We start from the raw sequence: 17707 nt of genomic DNA on the forward strand, positions 1-17707 counted from the left end.
TATTTTTTTATTCATGGGCTAATCTGTCTATCCCAGTGTCAATATAAAACTGTCTTAATTACTAAATTTTATAATAACTTGTTATATCTGGTAAGGCAGTTCTCCTCACCTTGTTCTTCTTCTTCGGGAATGTCTTGGCTATTCTTGGATCTTTTCTCCTCCATATAAATTTTAGAATCAGCTTGTCAAGTTCCACAAATAACCTGTTGGGATTTTTATTGGAATTGCATTGAATCTATATATCAGTTTGGGGAGAATTGACATCTTTACAATATTGAGCCTTAAATTCATTAATTCTATTCCTTCACTAAACTATTTTCTTTACTGTCTTCCAATATTTTTATCATTTTCTCTAAAGATTTTGTAAATATTGTGGGAAATGTATTCTTAGGCACTTTACATTTGGATCCTGCTCTGAATGGCATAGTCTAAAAAATTCTACTATATTGTCTGTCTGTGGCATATATACAGAAATGCATCCATTTTTATATTGCTTTTGTATCTAGCAACCTTGCTAAAATGACTTACTAATTCTAATAATCAACCCGATGAGTCTGATTTTTCTGAAATTAATAGTCTCCTGGTGAAAAATTTGTGTTCTGTTTTTATATTTGCAGTTCTTCTTGCTTCACTGTGCTGCCTAAGATCTCCCAAACATGCTGAGTAATATTCACTTTTACATTTGAAGCCTAATTGTCATCTAGAAGTCACCAGTACATAAAACAATCTGCAGTGATAGGAAATTTATTACTCTCTAAGATAGTTCTTAGAATAGATTTATTTAAAAGAACACAACATCCATATTCATAATTTCTTTTATATTTCTCTTGTAAACCCAGATGTCAACTACTGTATTTTCTGCCTTTGGAAAAACTGGAACCCTCACCTTCTCTAGAATTTGTTGTTGTTGTTTTTTTTTTTTTTGACAGTCCTGGGGCTTGAATTCAGGGCCTGCACACTGTCATTGAGCTTTTTTTGCTCAAGGCTAGCACTCTACCACAGCACCACTTGCAGCCTTTTCTGTTTATATGGTACTGAGGAATCAAACTCAGGGCTTCAGGCCACATAGCCACTTCTGGCTTTTTCTGAGTAGTTTACTGGCAATAAGAGTCTCACAGACTTTCCTGCCCAGGCTGGCTTTGAACTATAATCCTCAGATTTCAGCCTCTTGAGTAGTTAGGATTATAGGCATGAGCCACCAGCCAGGCTCAACTTTTTTTTTTTGGGGTGGGGGTGGGGGTCCGGTCGTGGGGCCTGAACTCTGGGCCTGGGTGCTATTCCTCAGCTCTTCAGCTCAAGGCTAGCACTCTACCACTTGAGCCACAGCCCCACTTCTGGTTTTTTTTCTTTTTGCTTATGTGGTGCTGAGGAATTGAACCCAGGGCCTCATGCATGCAAGGCAAGCACTCTACCACTGAGCCACCTTCCCAGCCCCCAGGCTCAACTTTTCTACTGACTTATTCACTATGCCCTTGATGGGATCTACAATGTGGTCCTTGCTGGAGAGTTACCCTAGTAAGCAAGCATTCTACCACTAAGCCACATTCCCAGGCCTATAGAACATAGAATTCCAGAGCCCTTGCCACAGTTCCTTTGGCTGACTGCCTTTATTTGGTGGTATAGCTCACCAAGGCAGAGGCTCTTCTGCTCCAGTTTCAACTTAGATGTCCCATGAAGTGGCGCTGTAGCTCAAGTGGTAGAGCGCTCACCTTGAGCTGAAGAGCTGAGGGACAGTGCCCAGGCCCAGAGTTCAAGCCCCACGACCGACCAAAAAAAAAAAAAATCAACTTAGATGTCCCCTTATAGTCCCATTACAAGATGACACACCTGTCTTCACCTGACAATCCAAGAATTCAATTGTATTACTAAAGATATAGGGTTTTGAAGAAGGCCAGGCTCAGCAGGCAGGCTCTACCTCTTTTTGCTCTAAGGATCCATCCAAATTTGATCACCTTTTTTTCTTACCTTTTTAAGCCTTGAATACATAAGGGCTTTTCAAAGTGTTTCTATTAAACACTTCTTCCTAAGATAAATGCTAGTGAATAAAATAGTTCTAGTTTACAGCTCCACGATGAAAGCCATAACCTGAACTTCCAACCATGATGAGGATTAGAGAAATACTATATAGTCTCTTTTCAGCTTGTCAAATGAGTGAAAACAGCTGTCATGTCCTATGTTGATTATTTCTTCAGCTGTTCACCTACTGTCCAGTTTCTCTCCAGAACAATAACCCATTTGGTGATAGGCCTTTTCACAGATACCTGTCTACAGCCTTCCGATAGTTTTGAAAAAAGAACAGTAGCTGGGTGCCAGTGGCTTATGCCTGTAATCCTAGCTACTCAGGAAGCTGTGGTTCAAAGCCAGCCTGGGCAGAAAAGTCCCTGTGAGACTCTGATATCCAATTAATCACTCAAAAACTAGAGGTGGTGCTATGGCTCAAGTGATAGAGCGTCTAGACCCTGAGTTCAAGCCCCACAACTGATAAAAAAGAAAAACAACAGCAGCTTCTTCCTTCTAGATGCTATATATCCACTAAAGCAGATTGTGGACCATTAACTTTATTTCTCATTAAAAAACAAACAAAAAATAAAAACAAGTCTCGTGTAATGGCACATGCATGTAATCTCAGTATTCATGAGGCAGGAGGATCTTGAGTAACAAAATCTCTAAACCTTCTTTTTAAAATATTATGAAAGGAATATGCTTGTTGTTAAAGAAATCAGTAACTTAATAGAAATTGAAAGTTCTCTGTCATGTCTCTCCTTTTATCACCCTTGTAGGTAGCTACTGTTAACAGCTCAGTTTCTTCCAAACTTAAAAATAGTTGCATTATCATACAAAGTTACTCACATATTCCTAAAAACTTAACTGTGAAGCATGGAGCCAGTGGCACACATCTGTAATCCTAGCTACTTTGCATGTTGAGATCTGAGAACTGTGTCTTGAAGCCAGCTGGGAAAGGAAGTCGGTCATGCAGCTTGAACTCTGGGTCTGGGTGCTATCCCTCAGCTCTTAAGCTCAAGGCTAGTGCTCTACCATTTGAGCCACAGTGTCACCTCCAGTTTTTGGTTTATTGGAGATATGAATCTCACGGACTTTCCTGCCCAGGCTGGCTCTGAACTGCGATCCTCAGATCTCAGCCTCCTGAGTAGCTAGGATTATAGGTGTGAGCCACCTGCACTGGACTTGTGAGATTCTTTTTTTTTGGGGGGGGGGGGGGCGGTTGTGGGGCCTGAACTCTGGGTCTGGGCGCTGTCCCTCAGCTCTTCAGATCAAGGCTAGTGCTCTACCACTTGAGCCACAGCGCCACTTCCGGCTTTTTTCTTTTTGCTTATGTGGTGCTGAGGAATCGAACCCAGGGCCTTAGGCATGCAAGGCAAGCGCTCTACCACTGAGCCACCTTCCCAGCCCAAAAAGGCCATGAGAATTTGTTTTCTGGGATTTTTTTTGGTTTTTGTTTGTTTGTTTTTGTCAGTTGTGGGGCATGAACTATGGGCCTGGGTGCTGTCCCTCAGCTCTTCAGCTAGCACTCTACCATTTGAGCTATAGCACCACTTCCAGCTTTTTCTGCTTATATGGTACTAAGGCATCGAACCCAGGGCCTCATGCATGCAAGGCAGGCACTCTACCACTGAGCTACCTTCCCAGTTGCTTGTGAGATTCTTATCTCTAATAAATTACCAAAAAATTGGAAGTGGAGCTATGGCTCAAGTGGTAGAGCACTAGCCTTGAGCAAAAGAAGCTCAGGGACAGTACCCAGGCTGAGTTCAAGCCCCTGTGATTATGCTTCTATATTCATTTGTTATGTGTTTTCTTACATAATGTATCTTTCTAAGGCAACACATTTATTTTAATGACAGTTCAGAATTTCATGATGGCTATAAGATATCATTAGCCATTCAACTATTTGGCTTATACTTATTTTTAATTTTATTTGCTACTATAAACAAAACTGTAATGAATACCATTTGTACAAATATGTTTGTTCACTGGAAAATTATTCTATTAGAATCTCAGAAGCTAGACACGGTAACATTTTATATTTTAATTGGCAGAGCCAAATCATTCTTCTAATGCTATACTAATTTAAACTCCATTTGTGATTAAGAGCACATGAATCCCTTACTTTTGCCCATACTTGATATCAAGCTTAAGTTTTCAAATCTGAGGACAGGGGATGTGACTTAGGTAGTAGAACATTTGGGGAGCAAGCACAATTCCAACCCCACTGCTGCAAACAAAACAAAACAAACAAAAAAACCCTGAACAGTTTTATGTACTTCCTTAGCAGCTAATATTTTCATATTTATAAACTATTTGTATTTTCTTACATGAGGTGCTAATTTGTCACCAGAATAGTTCCCTTTTCTCTCAGGTTTACAGAGGCTCTTTATAGTATTACAGAAATGACTTTGTCTACCTCTGGCCAAGAGTTTCTTTTTTATGGCATTGTCACAGAGACATTTAACATTTTAATATGAGGGTCTTTTCCATTTTGGTACCTGAATCTTGTATTTTGCTTAGAACGATTATACAAATATTGAGGATTATATAAATAATAATCTGTGACAGTAGACATATAGATTGATGTGTTTTCCCTGTATCTCTGGGCTAAGTGACTCAAGCAAGCTTAAGTGACTAACAACGAGCTCGATTTTCTTTTCGAGGAATTTGAAAATTGGGAAGAAACATGGACTTTCCTAGGAGACCTCCAAGGCTTTGTACTCGAACTCAACTTTCAATTCTATCAGCTCTCCATGCCTTCCCAGTAGATGGCTGGCTTAGTTCCTTCTTCCTTCCCTGCCCTCCTTTTTCTTCCTCTCCCCCACTCTCTTGACTGAATTTTCTCATTTTTCTTTTTGAGCCGGAAAACACTTAGCACAAAGTAGAGGAGATTGTAGTGATACATAGTCCTCACAGGCTCAACTTTTCCTTTCTCCTCCCCGCCCTCCACCCCCCCCCCCACCTTTTTTTTTGGCTGGGCCTGGGCAATGTCCCTGAGCCTCTTTGTACTCAAGGCTAGCACTTTACCACTTGAACCACATAGCCACTTCTGGCTTTTTCTGAGTAGTTTACTGGCAATAAGAGTCTCACAGACTTTCCTGCCCAGGCTGGCTTTGAACTATAATCCTCAGATTTCAGCCTCCTGAGTAGCTAGGATTATAGGCATGAGCCACCAGCCAGGCTCAACTTTTTTTGGGGGGGCCCGGCCGTGGGGCCTGAACTCTGGGCCTGGGTGCTGTTCCTCAGCTCTTCAGCTCAAGGCTAGCACTCTACCACTTGAGCCACAGCCCCACTTCTGTTTTTTTTTCTTTTTGCTTATGTGGTGCTGAGGAATTGAACCCAGGGCCTCATGCATGCAAGGCAAGCACTCTACCACTGAGCCACCTTCCCAGCTCCCAGGCTCAACTTTTCTACTGACTTATTCACTATGTCCTTGATGGGATCTACAACGTGGTCCTTGCTGGAGAGTTACCCTAGTAAGGAAAGCACTTTAATATTTTAGAATAATATGAAAATGAGAAGCATATGGTTCAGCTTAGTTTAGGGGTCCTATAAGACTTCCCTGAATAGGGGAAGGGCCCTGCTCATCTAACTTCTATGCTTGGGTCTCTTTAATACAGAGGAGGCCAGACAACTATGAGGACTAATCACACCAGAACATATCAACACTCATATACCTTGAGTCTCTCCCTTATCTTCCTTTAAGAAACTAATCATTTATTATTTCTTATGATAACTGTGCACTGGGTAAAGTATCTTTTAGGGATTACTGGGTTCTGACTTTGAGCTACTAATTACTGAGAACTCAGAAGACGACTATGATATGCTACTTAGAACACTGCCTTTGCAGGCTAGGTGAAGGAAGTAGTCTTGGCATGAACTGGCTTCATATTAGGAGCTACGTCTTTTTTTTTTTTTTTTTTTTTCAGTTGTGGGGTCTGAACTCTGGGCCTGGGCGCTGTCCCTCAGCGATTCAGCATTTAGCTCAAGGTTAGCATTCTACCACTTGAGCCACAGTGCCATTTCCAGCTTTTTTCTTTTTGCTTATGTGGTACTGAGGAATCGAACCCGGGGTCTCAGGCATGCAAGGCAAGTGCTCTACCACTGAGCCACCTTCCCAGCCCCAGGAGCTACTTCTTAAGGAGCAAAATACTCACAGGGATTCTGTAACTCACTGGATAAAGACCATTACAGAAAGAGCAAATGAAAGGTCCCAAAGTAGTGATGCCTCTTTACCAAAAAGCTAAGTCCTTAGTGCTACAGAGAATTAGCAATGTGTAGGCCATCTAGGCAAGGTGGTACATAATTTATAGTCTCATCTACTTGGAGGCCAAGGCAGGAGCAACACTTTAGAACAAGAGATCAAGATCAGCCTGAACAATGAGACTCCCCCACACTGCTCCCCACTCATACCCCTGGCAAAAAGGAAGTTGTAGGACAATGAAGAGATAATCCATGGACATCTTAGAACTAAACATAAGAGTGGATGCTCAATAACTACTAGTACCACTATTGATGTTTCCTGTCACCTTCCATACAAGCACCAAACAGTCTTCAAGAAAGTCAACAAAAGACAGCCATGGTGGTATGCACTTGTAATCCCAGAACTCAAAAGGCTGAGGCAGGTGAATTGTGAGGCCAGCTTTGGCTACAAAATGAGACACTACTTTATGATAGATAGATAGATAAATAGGTAGATAGATAGATAGACAGACAGACAGACAGACAGACAGTAAATAGATTATGGTAAACTGAAAAACTGAAGTTAGAGTGGGGCGCTGGTGTCTCACGCTTGTAATCCTAGATACTCAGGAGGCTGAGATCTGAGGATCATGGCTCAAAGCCAGTCCAGGAAGGAAAGTCCATGAGATTCTTATCTCCAATTAACTGCTAGAAAATTGATGTGGCACTGTGGCACTGTGGCTCAAAGTGGTAGAGAGCTAGCCTTGAATTAAAGAGCTCAGGGACAGCACCCAAGCCTTGAGTTCAAGACTGACAAAAAAAAAACAAACCAAAAAACCCTGAAGTTAGAGTTGCAGATTTGCAGTTGCTTTTCCAGAAATTTTTCTGACAGATTAACACATGGACTCTCCCTTTTAATGGGTGTGTGTGTGTGTGTGTGTGTGTGTGTGTGTGTGTGTGTGTGTGTGTGTGTGTGTGTGTGTGTGTGTGTGTGTGTGTGTGTGTGTGTGTGTGTGTGTGTGTGTGTGTGTGTGTGTGTGTGTGTGTGTATTTTTTTTTTTTTTTTTTTTTTTGGTCGGTCGTGGGGCTTGAACTCTGGGCCTGGGCGCTGTCCCTCAGCTCTTCAGCTCAAGGCGAGCGCTCTACCACTTGAGCTACAGTGCCACTTCCGGTTTTCTGGTGGTTTATTGGAGATAGGAGTCTCACGGTCTCTCCTGCCCGGGCTGGCTTTGAACCGCGATCCTCAGATCTCAGCCTCCTGAGTAGCTAGGATTACAGGCGTGAGCCACCAGCGCCCGGCTGTGTGTGTATTTTTTAAGTTGTGCAAACTACTTGAAATTTCCCTTTTATGAAAAGAGCTGCTTCAGTATAAATAATCCTGACCTATCTATGCTGTGATCCAGTTCATGAGGACTTTGTCTTATTGGTTCACAGGACCTTACTCTCTGACATTATTCTGACAATCAGGCTGATAACATTAAGCCAAAAGAACCTGACAAGCAGAAAGTTACGTAACTTGGATATATGACAGAGAGTGAAAAAAACAAAGATTAAAAAGCTGTGGCTTGGGGCTGGGAAGGTGGCTCAGTGGTAGAGTGCTTGCCTTGCATGCATGAGACCATGATTCCTTAGCACCACATAAACAGAAAAAGCCAGAAGTGGTGCTGTGGCTCAAGTGGTAGAGTGCTAGCCTTGAGCTGGAGAGCTGAGGGACAGCGCCCAGGCCCAGAGTTCAGGCCCCAAGACCGGACCCCCCCCCCAAAAAAAAAAAAAAAAAAGCTGTTGCTTGTCACCTCGGCTGAGTTGTCTGAAGGTCAACAGCTTTCAGCATGTCAGTATATCTCCTCCAACTTAGAAGACTAGTTGCTACTCCTTGCTCTACTTTTATTTCCTCATTAAAGAGAAGAAGCAATGCTTACTGAGCCAAACTTTGTAGTTTGGAGACAATATATCACATGCAGGTATCCTGCTGTATTTATTGAATAATCTGAAAATAGCAAATTCTCTAGCTGTCTGGGCCAGAGAGGAATTGGCGTTGGTAGACTTGCTGAGACCCTAAAATGCCCATGATAAGGCTGAATAGAAGAATTGTAATGAAAAACCTCATGATAAGGTAACAAGCTCAAGATCATCAGCAAAGTCAGGATCCTAGCTTAGAATTGGGCTTTATAGTACAGATTGGGACACTAGGCATTAAGGTGACTTCAATTCCCCATCATAAGCTAGGTATCAAAACTGATCTAACTGGGCACCAGTTGCTCATGCCTGTAATCCTAGCTACTCAGGAGGCTGAGATCTGAGGATCACGATTCAAAGCCAGCCTGGACAGGAAAGTCCATGAGACCCCTACCTCCAATTAACCACCAGAAAACTGGAAGTGATGTTATGGCTCAAAGTGGTAGAGTGCTAGCCTTGAGCTTTTGAAAAAGCTCAGGGACAGTGCTCAGGCCCTGAGTTCAAGCCCCAAGACAGAAAGGGGCTTACAAAAAAAAATCTAATAAACTACAAACCAGAATCTTACCAAAGATAGAAGTGGTGTGGAGAGACACCAGCACCATATCCCACTCACTCCCTCAATAAATTATTTTTATCTAGCTGGCCAGTGGCTCACACCTATAATCCTAGCTACTCAAGAGGCTGAGATCTGAGGATCGAGGTTCAAAGCAAGCCCGGGCAAGAAAGTCTGTGAGACTCTTATCTACAATAAACCACTAGAAAACGGGAAGTGGCTCTGTGGCTCAAGTGGTAGAGCGCTCGCGTTGAGCTGAAGAGTGCAAGAACAGTGTCCAAGCCCAGAGTTCAAGCCCCACGACTGACAAAAAAAAAAATTTCCAATTTCCTGTTGATGTCAACATCTAAGGAAGTAAAAAGTCTAGCATGGTATACAAATGGCTCTGTGTGACAGTATGGCCAATGCAGAAAGAAGACCCATATAGTGTTAAGTACCTAAATGATGGGTCTGAAATCTCAGTAAACAGAACTTCAAGCAAGTCCTCATACTATCTATCTTACTGGAGGTCAGGACCTTAGCTGATCCCTAAGTAGTGAGTAATGGGAACAAAAGAGAGAGAAACACTTAGGCTCCATGTGAATATTTACCAGATAGCACTCACTGCCAGGAATCCAGGCAATGTTGGTCACTCTTTTCCTGTTATCCCAGTGCTAGCCTGAAGAGCTCATGAATATGAATAGCCATGGCTATCATAGCAAATGGTTATCATTATAATCTACCTCAATTTCTCTATTGTATTTCTAGGAATGCTCTATTCTCCAAGGATTTATTGGAATGCTTTATCATGAGATATCAGGAAATATTAACTACAAAAAGTGCATTTCACAGAAAAATATGACAACAGTATCACATATCTCATTACCTAGAGCAAGTGATATTACAGATATCTAAATAATACCATGTCTACCAAATTCAGCTGTGGTGCTGAGGCTGGGTGCTGTCCTACCAGATGAGGTAAATGTTCTCAATCAATAAGGAATATTAGATGGTGTGGTTTCTTCAATAGTTTAAAAAATAAAGAGAAAGCTACAAGGTATTCCATTCACTCTTACATCTTGCCTTGTAATGGTCCCTGGCTCTAAGTCTTGCCTCCTTTCTATATCTCCCCACCGCCCACCCTCCACTCCGCCCCAAAGTCCTGGGGCTTGAATTCTGGGCCTGGGTGCTATCCCTGAGCCTCTTTGGCTCAAGGCTTGTGCTCTACCACTTGGAGCCACAGTGCTACTTCCCGCTTTCTTTGAGTAGTTTATTGGAGATAAGAGTCTTATTGACTTTCCTGCCCAGTCTGGCTTTGAACCATAATCTTTAGATTTCAGCCTCCTAAATTGCTAGGATTACAGGTGTGAGCCAGTAGTACCCAGCTCTCCTATTTTTCTTTATATTGAAGACAGTGTTTTTTGTTTTTTTTTTTTGCCAGTCCTGGGGCATGAAATCTGGGCCTAGGCACTGTCCTTGAACTTCTTTTGCTCAAGGCTAGCACTCTACCACTTGAGCCACAGAGCCACTTCTGGCTTTTTCTGTGTATATGTGGTACTGTGGAATCAAACTCAGGGTTTCATGCATGCTAGGCAAGCACTCACTAAGCCACATTCCCAGCCCAAGACAGCTCTTCCACCGTAGATCTGATATGCCTATCCAATTAACTATTCCTCCTTTCCACTTTCCGCCCGGAGTTTCCACTCTGTGGGATCGCTGGCTAAGACCCAGGAATAATATGGATTGGTCTTATTCAGCTGCAATAACCCTATATCTCCCTTGTACATGGTTGGTTTAAGAACAAGTATGTGACAAGGGAAGGTTCCAGAAGCTTCTGGGAAACTGTTCCTCATTGGTAAAAGAAACAGTCACGTTTCCTTACTGTACTTCATTTTATCTCCATGTGATGATTCAAATCAAGGCAGCATCATGAAAAGGCTACTCCATAAGACAAAGCTGACCTATGGCACATCAGAAAGGTATGAAGGAAGCTTACACTTTAGCAATGATCTAGTCGATGAATGGGTCAACTGTGGAACTGTTCTCTGCCCTTCAAGCTACTTCCCTCTCCTTAACCATTAAGTATACCAGCTTTTTTTGATCTAACAACTGCAGTAAGCCCTGTATGTCCTGCAACTATTCTGGCCTTCCATGGGCTATTACCATACAGCAGCCAGAATCATCTTTTCAAAATATAAATCTACTTAGTTCATGGCTTTCTAATTCTTTCAAGACAATCTCTGAGATCAATGGTCTGGTCTAGTGTTTTTTGTTTAAATTTTTTATTGTTATTACAAAGGTGATGTACACAGGGATTATATTTACTTGAGTCAGGTAAATAATTAATTTCTTTTTGGAATATTACCCCAGCCTAGCCTTCTCTTAGTTTTATTTTTCACAACTTTCTTGACCTTTCTGAGGCTACTCAGAGTCCTTCGTTAATTTTCTCAATGTGGCTTTCTTTACTCCTAATAATTTGTTCCTGCTAGTTTCAGATCTTGGAATGTTCCCTAGTTCTATTTTCCTGCCACTCCTGCTGCTTCTTCAAGGAATTTCTTTTGAGCTGGTGGGTTGGGATTACCAACTGGTGGTTTGCATGTTATGCTTTCTGTTATTTATTTATTTATTTATTCTGTTGGTCGTGGGGCTTGAACTCTGGGCCTGTGCGCTGCTCCTCAGCTCCTCTGCTCAATGCTAGTGTTCTACCACTTGAGCCACAGCACTACTTCCATGTTGTGCTTTTTGGAGAGTTATAAAAATATGAATCTCAATATTCAAGATTCAAGATGAGGCCTGTGTTCTTTGACTGACCTAGTCCACACTGATTCACTCCTATTTACTGTGAACACATGGAGTCTCCTGTTCAAGACTATAAAAGGTCTCTCGATGGACACTGGTATAATCCTAGCTACTCAGGAGGCTGAGATCTGAGGATTGTGGTTCAAAGCCAGCCAGGGCAGGAAAGTCCATGAGATTCTTATCTGCAATAAACCACTCACAAAACAGGAAATGGCACTGTGGCTCAAGTGGTAGAGTGCTATCCTTGAGCTGAAGAGCTGAGGGACAGTGCCCAGGCCCAGAGTTCAAGCCTCACGACCACCATCACCACCAACAACAAAAAAGAAGTTGGAATCCAGAGAATTGCTGTTTGAAGCTGGCTTGGGCAGAAAATTCTTTGAGACTCCATTATCGAAATAATCACCAAAAAGCAAGGTTGGCGGTATGGTTCAAGTGGTAGAGCACCAGCTGAGTAAGTAAGCTAAGCAAGCACAAGCTGAAGTTAAATAATACCATTAAAAAAAAATGTGACCCTTCAACTATGCCCACTCTTTCATGTCCAGACTGTTGTTTCAATTAATTATTTCTATTCTCATACTAAGGTTTCCCTAGTGGCAGTGAATTCCTTCAGAGTAGACTGGCTACTATATCTCTGTCATTTGGAATGTTACCTGGTACACATTAGATGCTTGGTATTTATTAGACAAATGAAGTAACAGATATGATGATGGATGGATTAATAAATGGATGGGAACGTGAGGCAGATGAAGTAAATCTTTTTAAATATTTCTATGATCAAACAGGAAGGGAGTGAGAAAAACCTGGTAGAAAATTTCTCTATTAACCATTAAAAACCTATTTTTTACTTCTGAGTGAAAAGGCCTGACCTGAGGTCTGCCTTTCTCCCTGATGCTACACCAGCCTCAACAATGAACTCACGTTGAATTCTTCTCTGAAGAGCTTATTGTCATCAGCCATTCTTCGGTTAATCTCTTCTTCCAGTTTGTCCACAGGCAGAGGTGGGTACTTCCTGTTGGTGCTTGGGGACCTGGCCAGAAGTGGCACACTTTGGGGCTCTGTAGTACACAAAGGGGAAGGTCAGTGAGGTACCCTGGGGAGCCATCTTTTTTCTGGAGACTAATAGTTTTACTCTTTTAAAAGGATGGAGAGGGCTGGGAAGGTGGCTCAGTGGTAGGGCGCTTGCCTTGCATGACTGAGGCCCTGGGTTCGATTCCCCAGCACCACATAAGCAAAAAGAAAAAAAGCCGGAAGTGGTGCTGTGGCTCAAGTGGTAAAGTGCTAGTCTTGAGCTGAAGAGCTGAGGGACAGTGCCCAGGCCCAGAGTTCAGGCCCCACGACTGGACCCAAAATAAATAAATAAATAAATAAAAGGATGGAGAAACACTTAATTTCTTGGATTTTCCTTTGAACGTCCCCCCTGCCTTACCCACATCCTCGGTGCGGCCATTTGATAAGCGGAAAGAATTGGAATGGCTCCCAGCTTGCTTGTATTTCTTAAACCTAATGAGACAATGTTTATAATGAAAAACTGTGTACAAAGGCAGAAGTGGCCAATCATTGGCTTTGTATTCCTGCTTATCAATTCAGCCTTCCCAAATCTTTGTTAAATAATCAGACTTTTTTTTAGAGACAGGTCATGTACAGCTGAGATAGCTCTATTCTATGGTGACTGACTTCCTTGGATGTTTCTGCTTATTCTTGATACCCTAGAATCCAACCCAGGTTACACCACTGATATATTCTGGCATGTTGGCTCCTTTGTGTACTCTAGTTCCAGCACCCACTTGAGAAACAGTGAGTAAGAATGAAATATGGTAGGGGGAGACAGAAAGATCTACATGAAACAAAGTCCTGGTGTTAACCAAGGATAGCCTGGAAGCCCTGAGAAATTTAGAGCTCTAGACTAGATGGGCAAAGATCTGACAGAGGCACAAGTGGAAGTGTGTATGTGGGCATACTAGCCCTCCCACTTTCCTATTCCTACAGAAGAACAGAGGGAGGGAATAATGAGCAGGTTAGGACAAAAATAAGGCAGAGATAATCCAGGTCATCAGGGTAGTAGCTTTAGCAGGAAGATGACAAAAAGCACTACCGTCTTCTCTTCCTTGGATATCCGTCCTCCTTGTTCCTGTTCACTGTTGGAGGGTTATTGTCTAGAGAAGAACCCTGTAATGCCCTTCACTTAGCTCAGCATGCCAGGGCCAGCAGTTCTAGAGAGGTTTGGGGTCAAACCTAAACTAGACATAAAATAGGCTTTTGTTGTGCATGTAATCTCACTAGGGCTCTTTTAGGGATTATTTCCAAAGGGCTAAAGCTGAAGATCTTGAACAATGGTTGTAGTTTGTTCCCCCAACCTTTGAACTATCATTTTGGGCTTTAGGTTGAACTGAACTGAGATTTGGTTTGGAAAGATGGAAACAAAGGAGAGGCTAAAGCTTAAGTGGGACTATTTAGAACGTTTCAGCCAGTTCTAAACAAAATTTTAATCTTACCAGTATCATGAATGTATCTACTTATTGTTCTTATCTTCTAGTCTTCTGGACTGTATGAGTAAATTTACTGAGACACTAGGGTATTAGAAGAAAGTCTAATATAGAAACAGTACACTTACCTTAACATGTATAAAACTATGATAATAAACACGATCACTAGCAGAGAGGACAGGGCCACCATCACTGCGATAATTGGAGTCTCATCTGAAACCAAGAAAAGATAAGTCAGATAAGTCATTACTATGCTGTGCAATGGAAGGCTCAAGTTGGATGATGAGAGAAACTCACTGATGAAAAAGAAGGGCTTGGTTAATGCTTTTGTTCATGTCAAGTTATGGAACACACACACACACACACACACACACACACACACACACACACACACACACACACACACACACACACACACACACACACACACACACACACACACACACACACACACACACACACACACACACACACACACACACACACACACACACACACACACACACACGAACAAAGGAGAGTGAGAGAGGAGCATGCAAGGAAAAAGTACTTCCCTTTTACCTTAGGGCTAATAGGTAGGGTGTGAGGTAGGGGAAGAAGAAAGGGACCAACATCTCTTGCATTAGAATAAAAGTTATTGGGGCTGGGAATGTGGCTTAGTAGTAGAGTGCTTGCCTAGCATGTATGAAGCCCTGGGTTCGACTCCTCAGTACCACATAAACAGAAAAAGCCATAAGTGGCACTGTGGCTCAAATGGTAGAATGCTTTCCTTGAGCAAAAGAAGCTTAGAGACAGTGCCCAGGACTTGAGTTCAAACCCCAGGACTCGTTAAAAAAAAAATTTCTTTGAAGGCAGAGACTTTCATTATAACTATATTACTTGGGCACACAAAAAATACTCAAATATATGGATGCACAAACAGCAAACTGTGATGGCAGGCTTGTTATGCAGGGCCAATGCTATTCTTTCAACCTCATTTGGCTTCCTCTAGAGGAAGATGGGAGAAGAAAACAAAGTTTTAAAAACAAGAGCCTTACATCTATCTACCCTGAACAACAGGAACCAATATACAAGGACATGTGCACCTCCATGTTTATTGCAGCACTGTTCACAATAGCTAGGATATGGAAACAACACAGATGCCCCACCACAGATGAATGGATCCAAAAATTGTGGTATCTATACACAATGGAATATTATGCAGCCATTAGAAATGACAAAATAATGGCATTTGCAGGGAAATGGATGGAGCTAGAAGGAATCATGTTGAGCGAGGTAAGCCAAGAGCAAAGAGACAAACGGTACATGGTCTCCCTGATAAGTGGATGCTAAATCCAAAATGTTAGGTGATACGACAAAATTAACAGGACTTAAGAAACAAAGAACTCCCACTCATCTGGTCGAACCACTACTAAATATCCCCATGCTGCTGATCACATGTATGGTGTATATGTGTACACCGTTATATGTTTTAGACTGTGATAGACAATTTGCTCCAGGAAAGTTAGAATGAACTTGTGACTTTAAATGAGCATCATTATTCTACAATACTGTGAAATTTGGGAAATTATGTAATCACTTAATCACAATTAAAAAAAAAGAACCTGGGGAAAGTAGGGAGGGAAGGGATGGTAGGGGAAAAACAATGGAGGGGGTAACAATGCTCAATGGGAAGTGTACTCATTACCTTGCTCATGTGACTGTAACCCTCTGTATAGTATCTTTACAATAAAAAAATTAAAAAAAACAAGAGCCTTAGACACCATATATCCAAAACTGCTCCGTTTCTTTCCACCTCTTCCCATATCCTCAGCCATCTTCTGCCAGGAGCCCAACTATAAACAAGGCTAGTTTGAAAATAGACAAGCTCCATTCCACAGAACCTGGCTCCCTTTCCACTAGGTACCTAGCCTCATTTCTTATGCAGCTCACTAGGTAGGTCAGGTCACAATCTTATACCACCACAAACTTACACAACCAGCCTGAGTTTAAAACTATCTTCCCCATTTAGGCAGATATGTTGCTCTCATATAAAGGTTAATTCTTCCATAATGAGCTCTGGATTGCATCCATTACTGTCACTCCAAAGACATCTTCTTAACTTCACTTACATTCTGTCACTGCAGCCCTATGTTTCTCTTCTCGACTAAATTCTCACAACAGTTGCCTAATTTTCTCCCCTTAAATTCCTTACCTCCAGGTTTTCCTTTATCTTTCTGCTCTGATTCTCATCTTTAGTGCTCTACTGAAATTTGTAAGCAAGACCACCAAAAAAAAATATATATAGCATTTTTACAATAAAAACGTACCAAAAAATGCACACTGCCAAATCTACTGGCAATATTCCTATCCTCATCTGATTCAACCTTTTATCAGAATTTGTCCAAAAAATTTACAAAATAGTACCTGTATATCAGGCACCATTGTGATATTAGGAACACAGAAGTGCTCAGGCAGACCAGCAATAAAAAGCTCATATTCTGTGGAGAGGACTGCTCAGCAGTTTTTCAAGGAGGGAGTAATCAACTCAATCAAATCCTGCCAAGAGATGGAACAGGATTATCTTGCTAGAGTGCCAGCTAGAGTAGTTTCAGTTGAGTAAGGATGAGAAAGCCTAAATGAAGTAAAAAGAAGACAGAGGAGAGAGGCAGGTAATTATTCCTTCATGAGGACTTTTACATGACAGTATGCAGAGAAAAAAAGCAGTAGCTGGAGGAGATATTATATAGAGAATTTATTTATTCCTGGTGGTAGTGGTGCTTGAACTCAGGGCGTACTGTTCTCCTTACTTTTTCCACTCAAGGCTGCTGCTCCAACCCTTGAGTTACATCTCCACTTGTGGCTTTTTGCTGGTTCACTGGAGATCAGAGTATCATAGATTTTTCTTCTTTGGGTAGTTCTGATAATCAGATCTCAACCTTCAGAATAATTTTATAAGTATGAGCGACCAGTACCCAATTTAATAAAAGTCTTTTTTTCCCCTTAGACAAGGGGGAACTCATGATTCACCTGCCTCTGCCACCCAAGTGATAAAATGCTAGGATTACAGTTGTATACCTTTTACTCTCATCTTGTATTTATTTATTTGTTTGTTTATTTAGTTGGTCATGGGGCTTGAACTCTGAGCCTGGGTGCTGCCCCTCAGCTCTTCAGTTCAAGGAAAGCTCTCTATCACTTGAGCCACAGCACCACTTCTGGTTTTCTGGTGGTTTATTGGAGATAAGAGTCTCACAGACTTTCCTGCCCAGGCTGGCTTTGAACCATGATCCTCAGATCTCAGCCTCCTGAGTAGCTAGGATTATAGGGATAGAGCTATTATACCATGTTTGCTAATGGCAATTTTTTTTGGTAATTCACCTCAGTTCAATTACCACCAAAAATAATTGCCTCCTAGGTATATAACTATATAGCTATAACATTGAGCCATGCCTCCACCTTACTGATGGCAATTTTTCAAACATACTATGTATGTCTGTACTATGTAGGTAGCTCTCATCTTAAAACAAAGATTCATACTGGATGACTATGCCTCCTGTTTGAAGACTTTCCACAATAAAGCACTCTTCTGATTTTCTTTCTCTTGGCTGTTACAGCAGTCTCCCTTGTTACTTGTCTGTCTTGCAACACTAGCTTTCCTATCTTGGAAATGCCTCAGCTCTGTGCCTGATTACCTTTTCTTCCTTCCTTCCCTTCCTTCCTTCCTTCCTTCCCTCCCTCCCTCCCTCCCTCCCTCCCTCCCTTTTCTTTCTTC

General features: G+C 41.8%; 1 protein-coding gene across 2 annotated transcripts in view; it reads right to left on the reverse strand.

Annotated features, from left to right (window-relative positions):
* Ptpra (protein tyrosine phosphatase receptor type A) overlaps positions 1 to 17707 on the reverse strand; it is a 121122-nt gene that overhangs the window by 30486 nt on the left and 72929 nt on the right. For both annotated transcript variants that reach the window (XM_070006895.1, XM_070006896.1), the window contains 3 exons: positions 14085 to 14169; positions 12900 to 12973; positions 12392 to 12528 (listed from right to left, as the gene is read on the reverse strand). In XM_070006895.1, the coding sequence (XP_069862996.1) occupies positions 12392 to 12528; positions 12900 to 12973; positions 14085 to 14169 (296 nt within the window). The remainder of the gene's footprint in view (positions 1 to 12391; positions 12529 to 12899; positions 12974 to 14084; positions 14170 to 17707) is intronic.

Source organism: Dipodomys merriami, unplaced genomic scaffold, assembly GCF_024711535.1.
Source record: "Dipodomys merriami isolate MVZ:Mamm:240054 unplaced genomic scaffold, mDipMer1.0.p SCAF_7, whole genome shotgun sequence".
Taxonomy (NCBI): Eukaryota; Metazoa; Chordata; class Mammalia; order Rodentia; family Heteromyidae; genus Dipodomys; species Dipodomys merriami.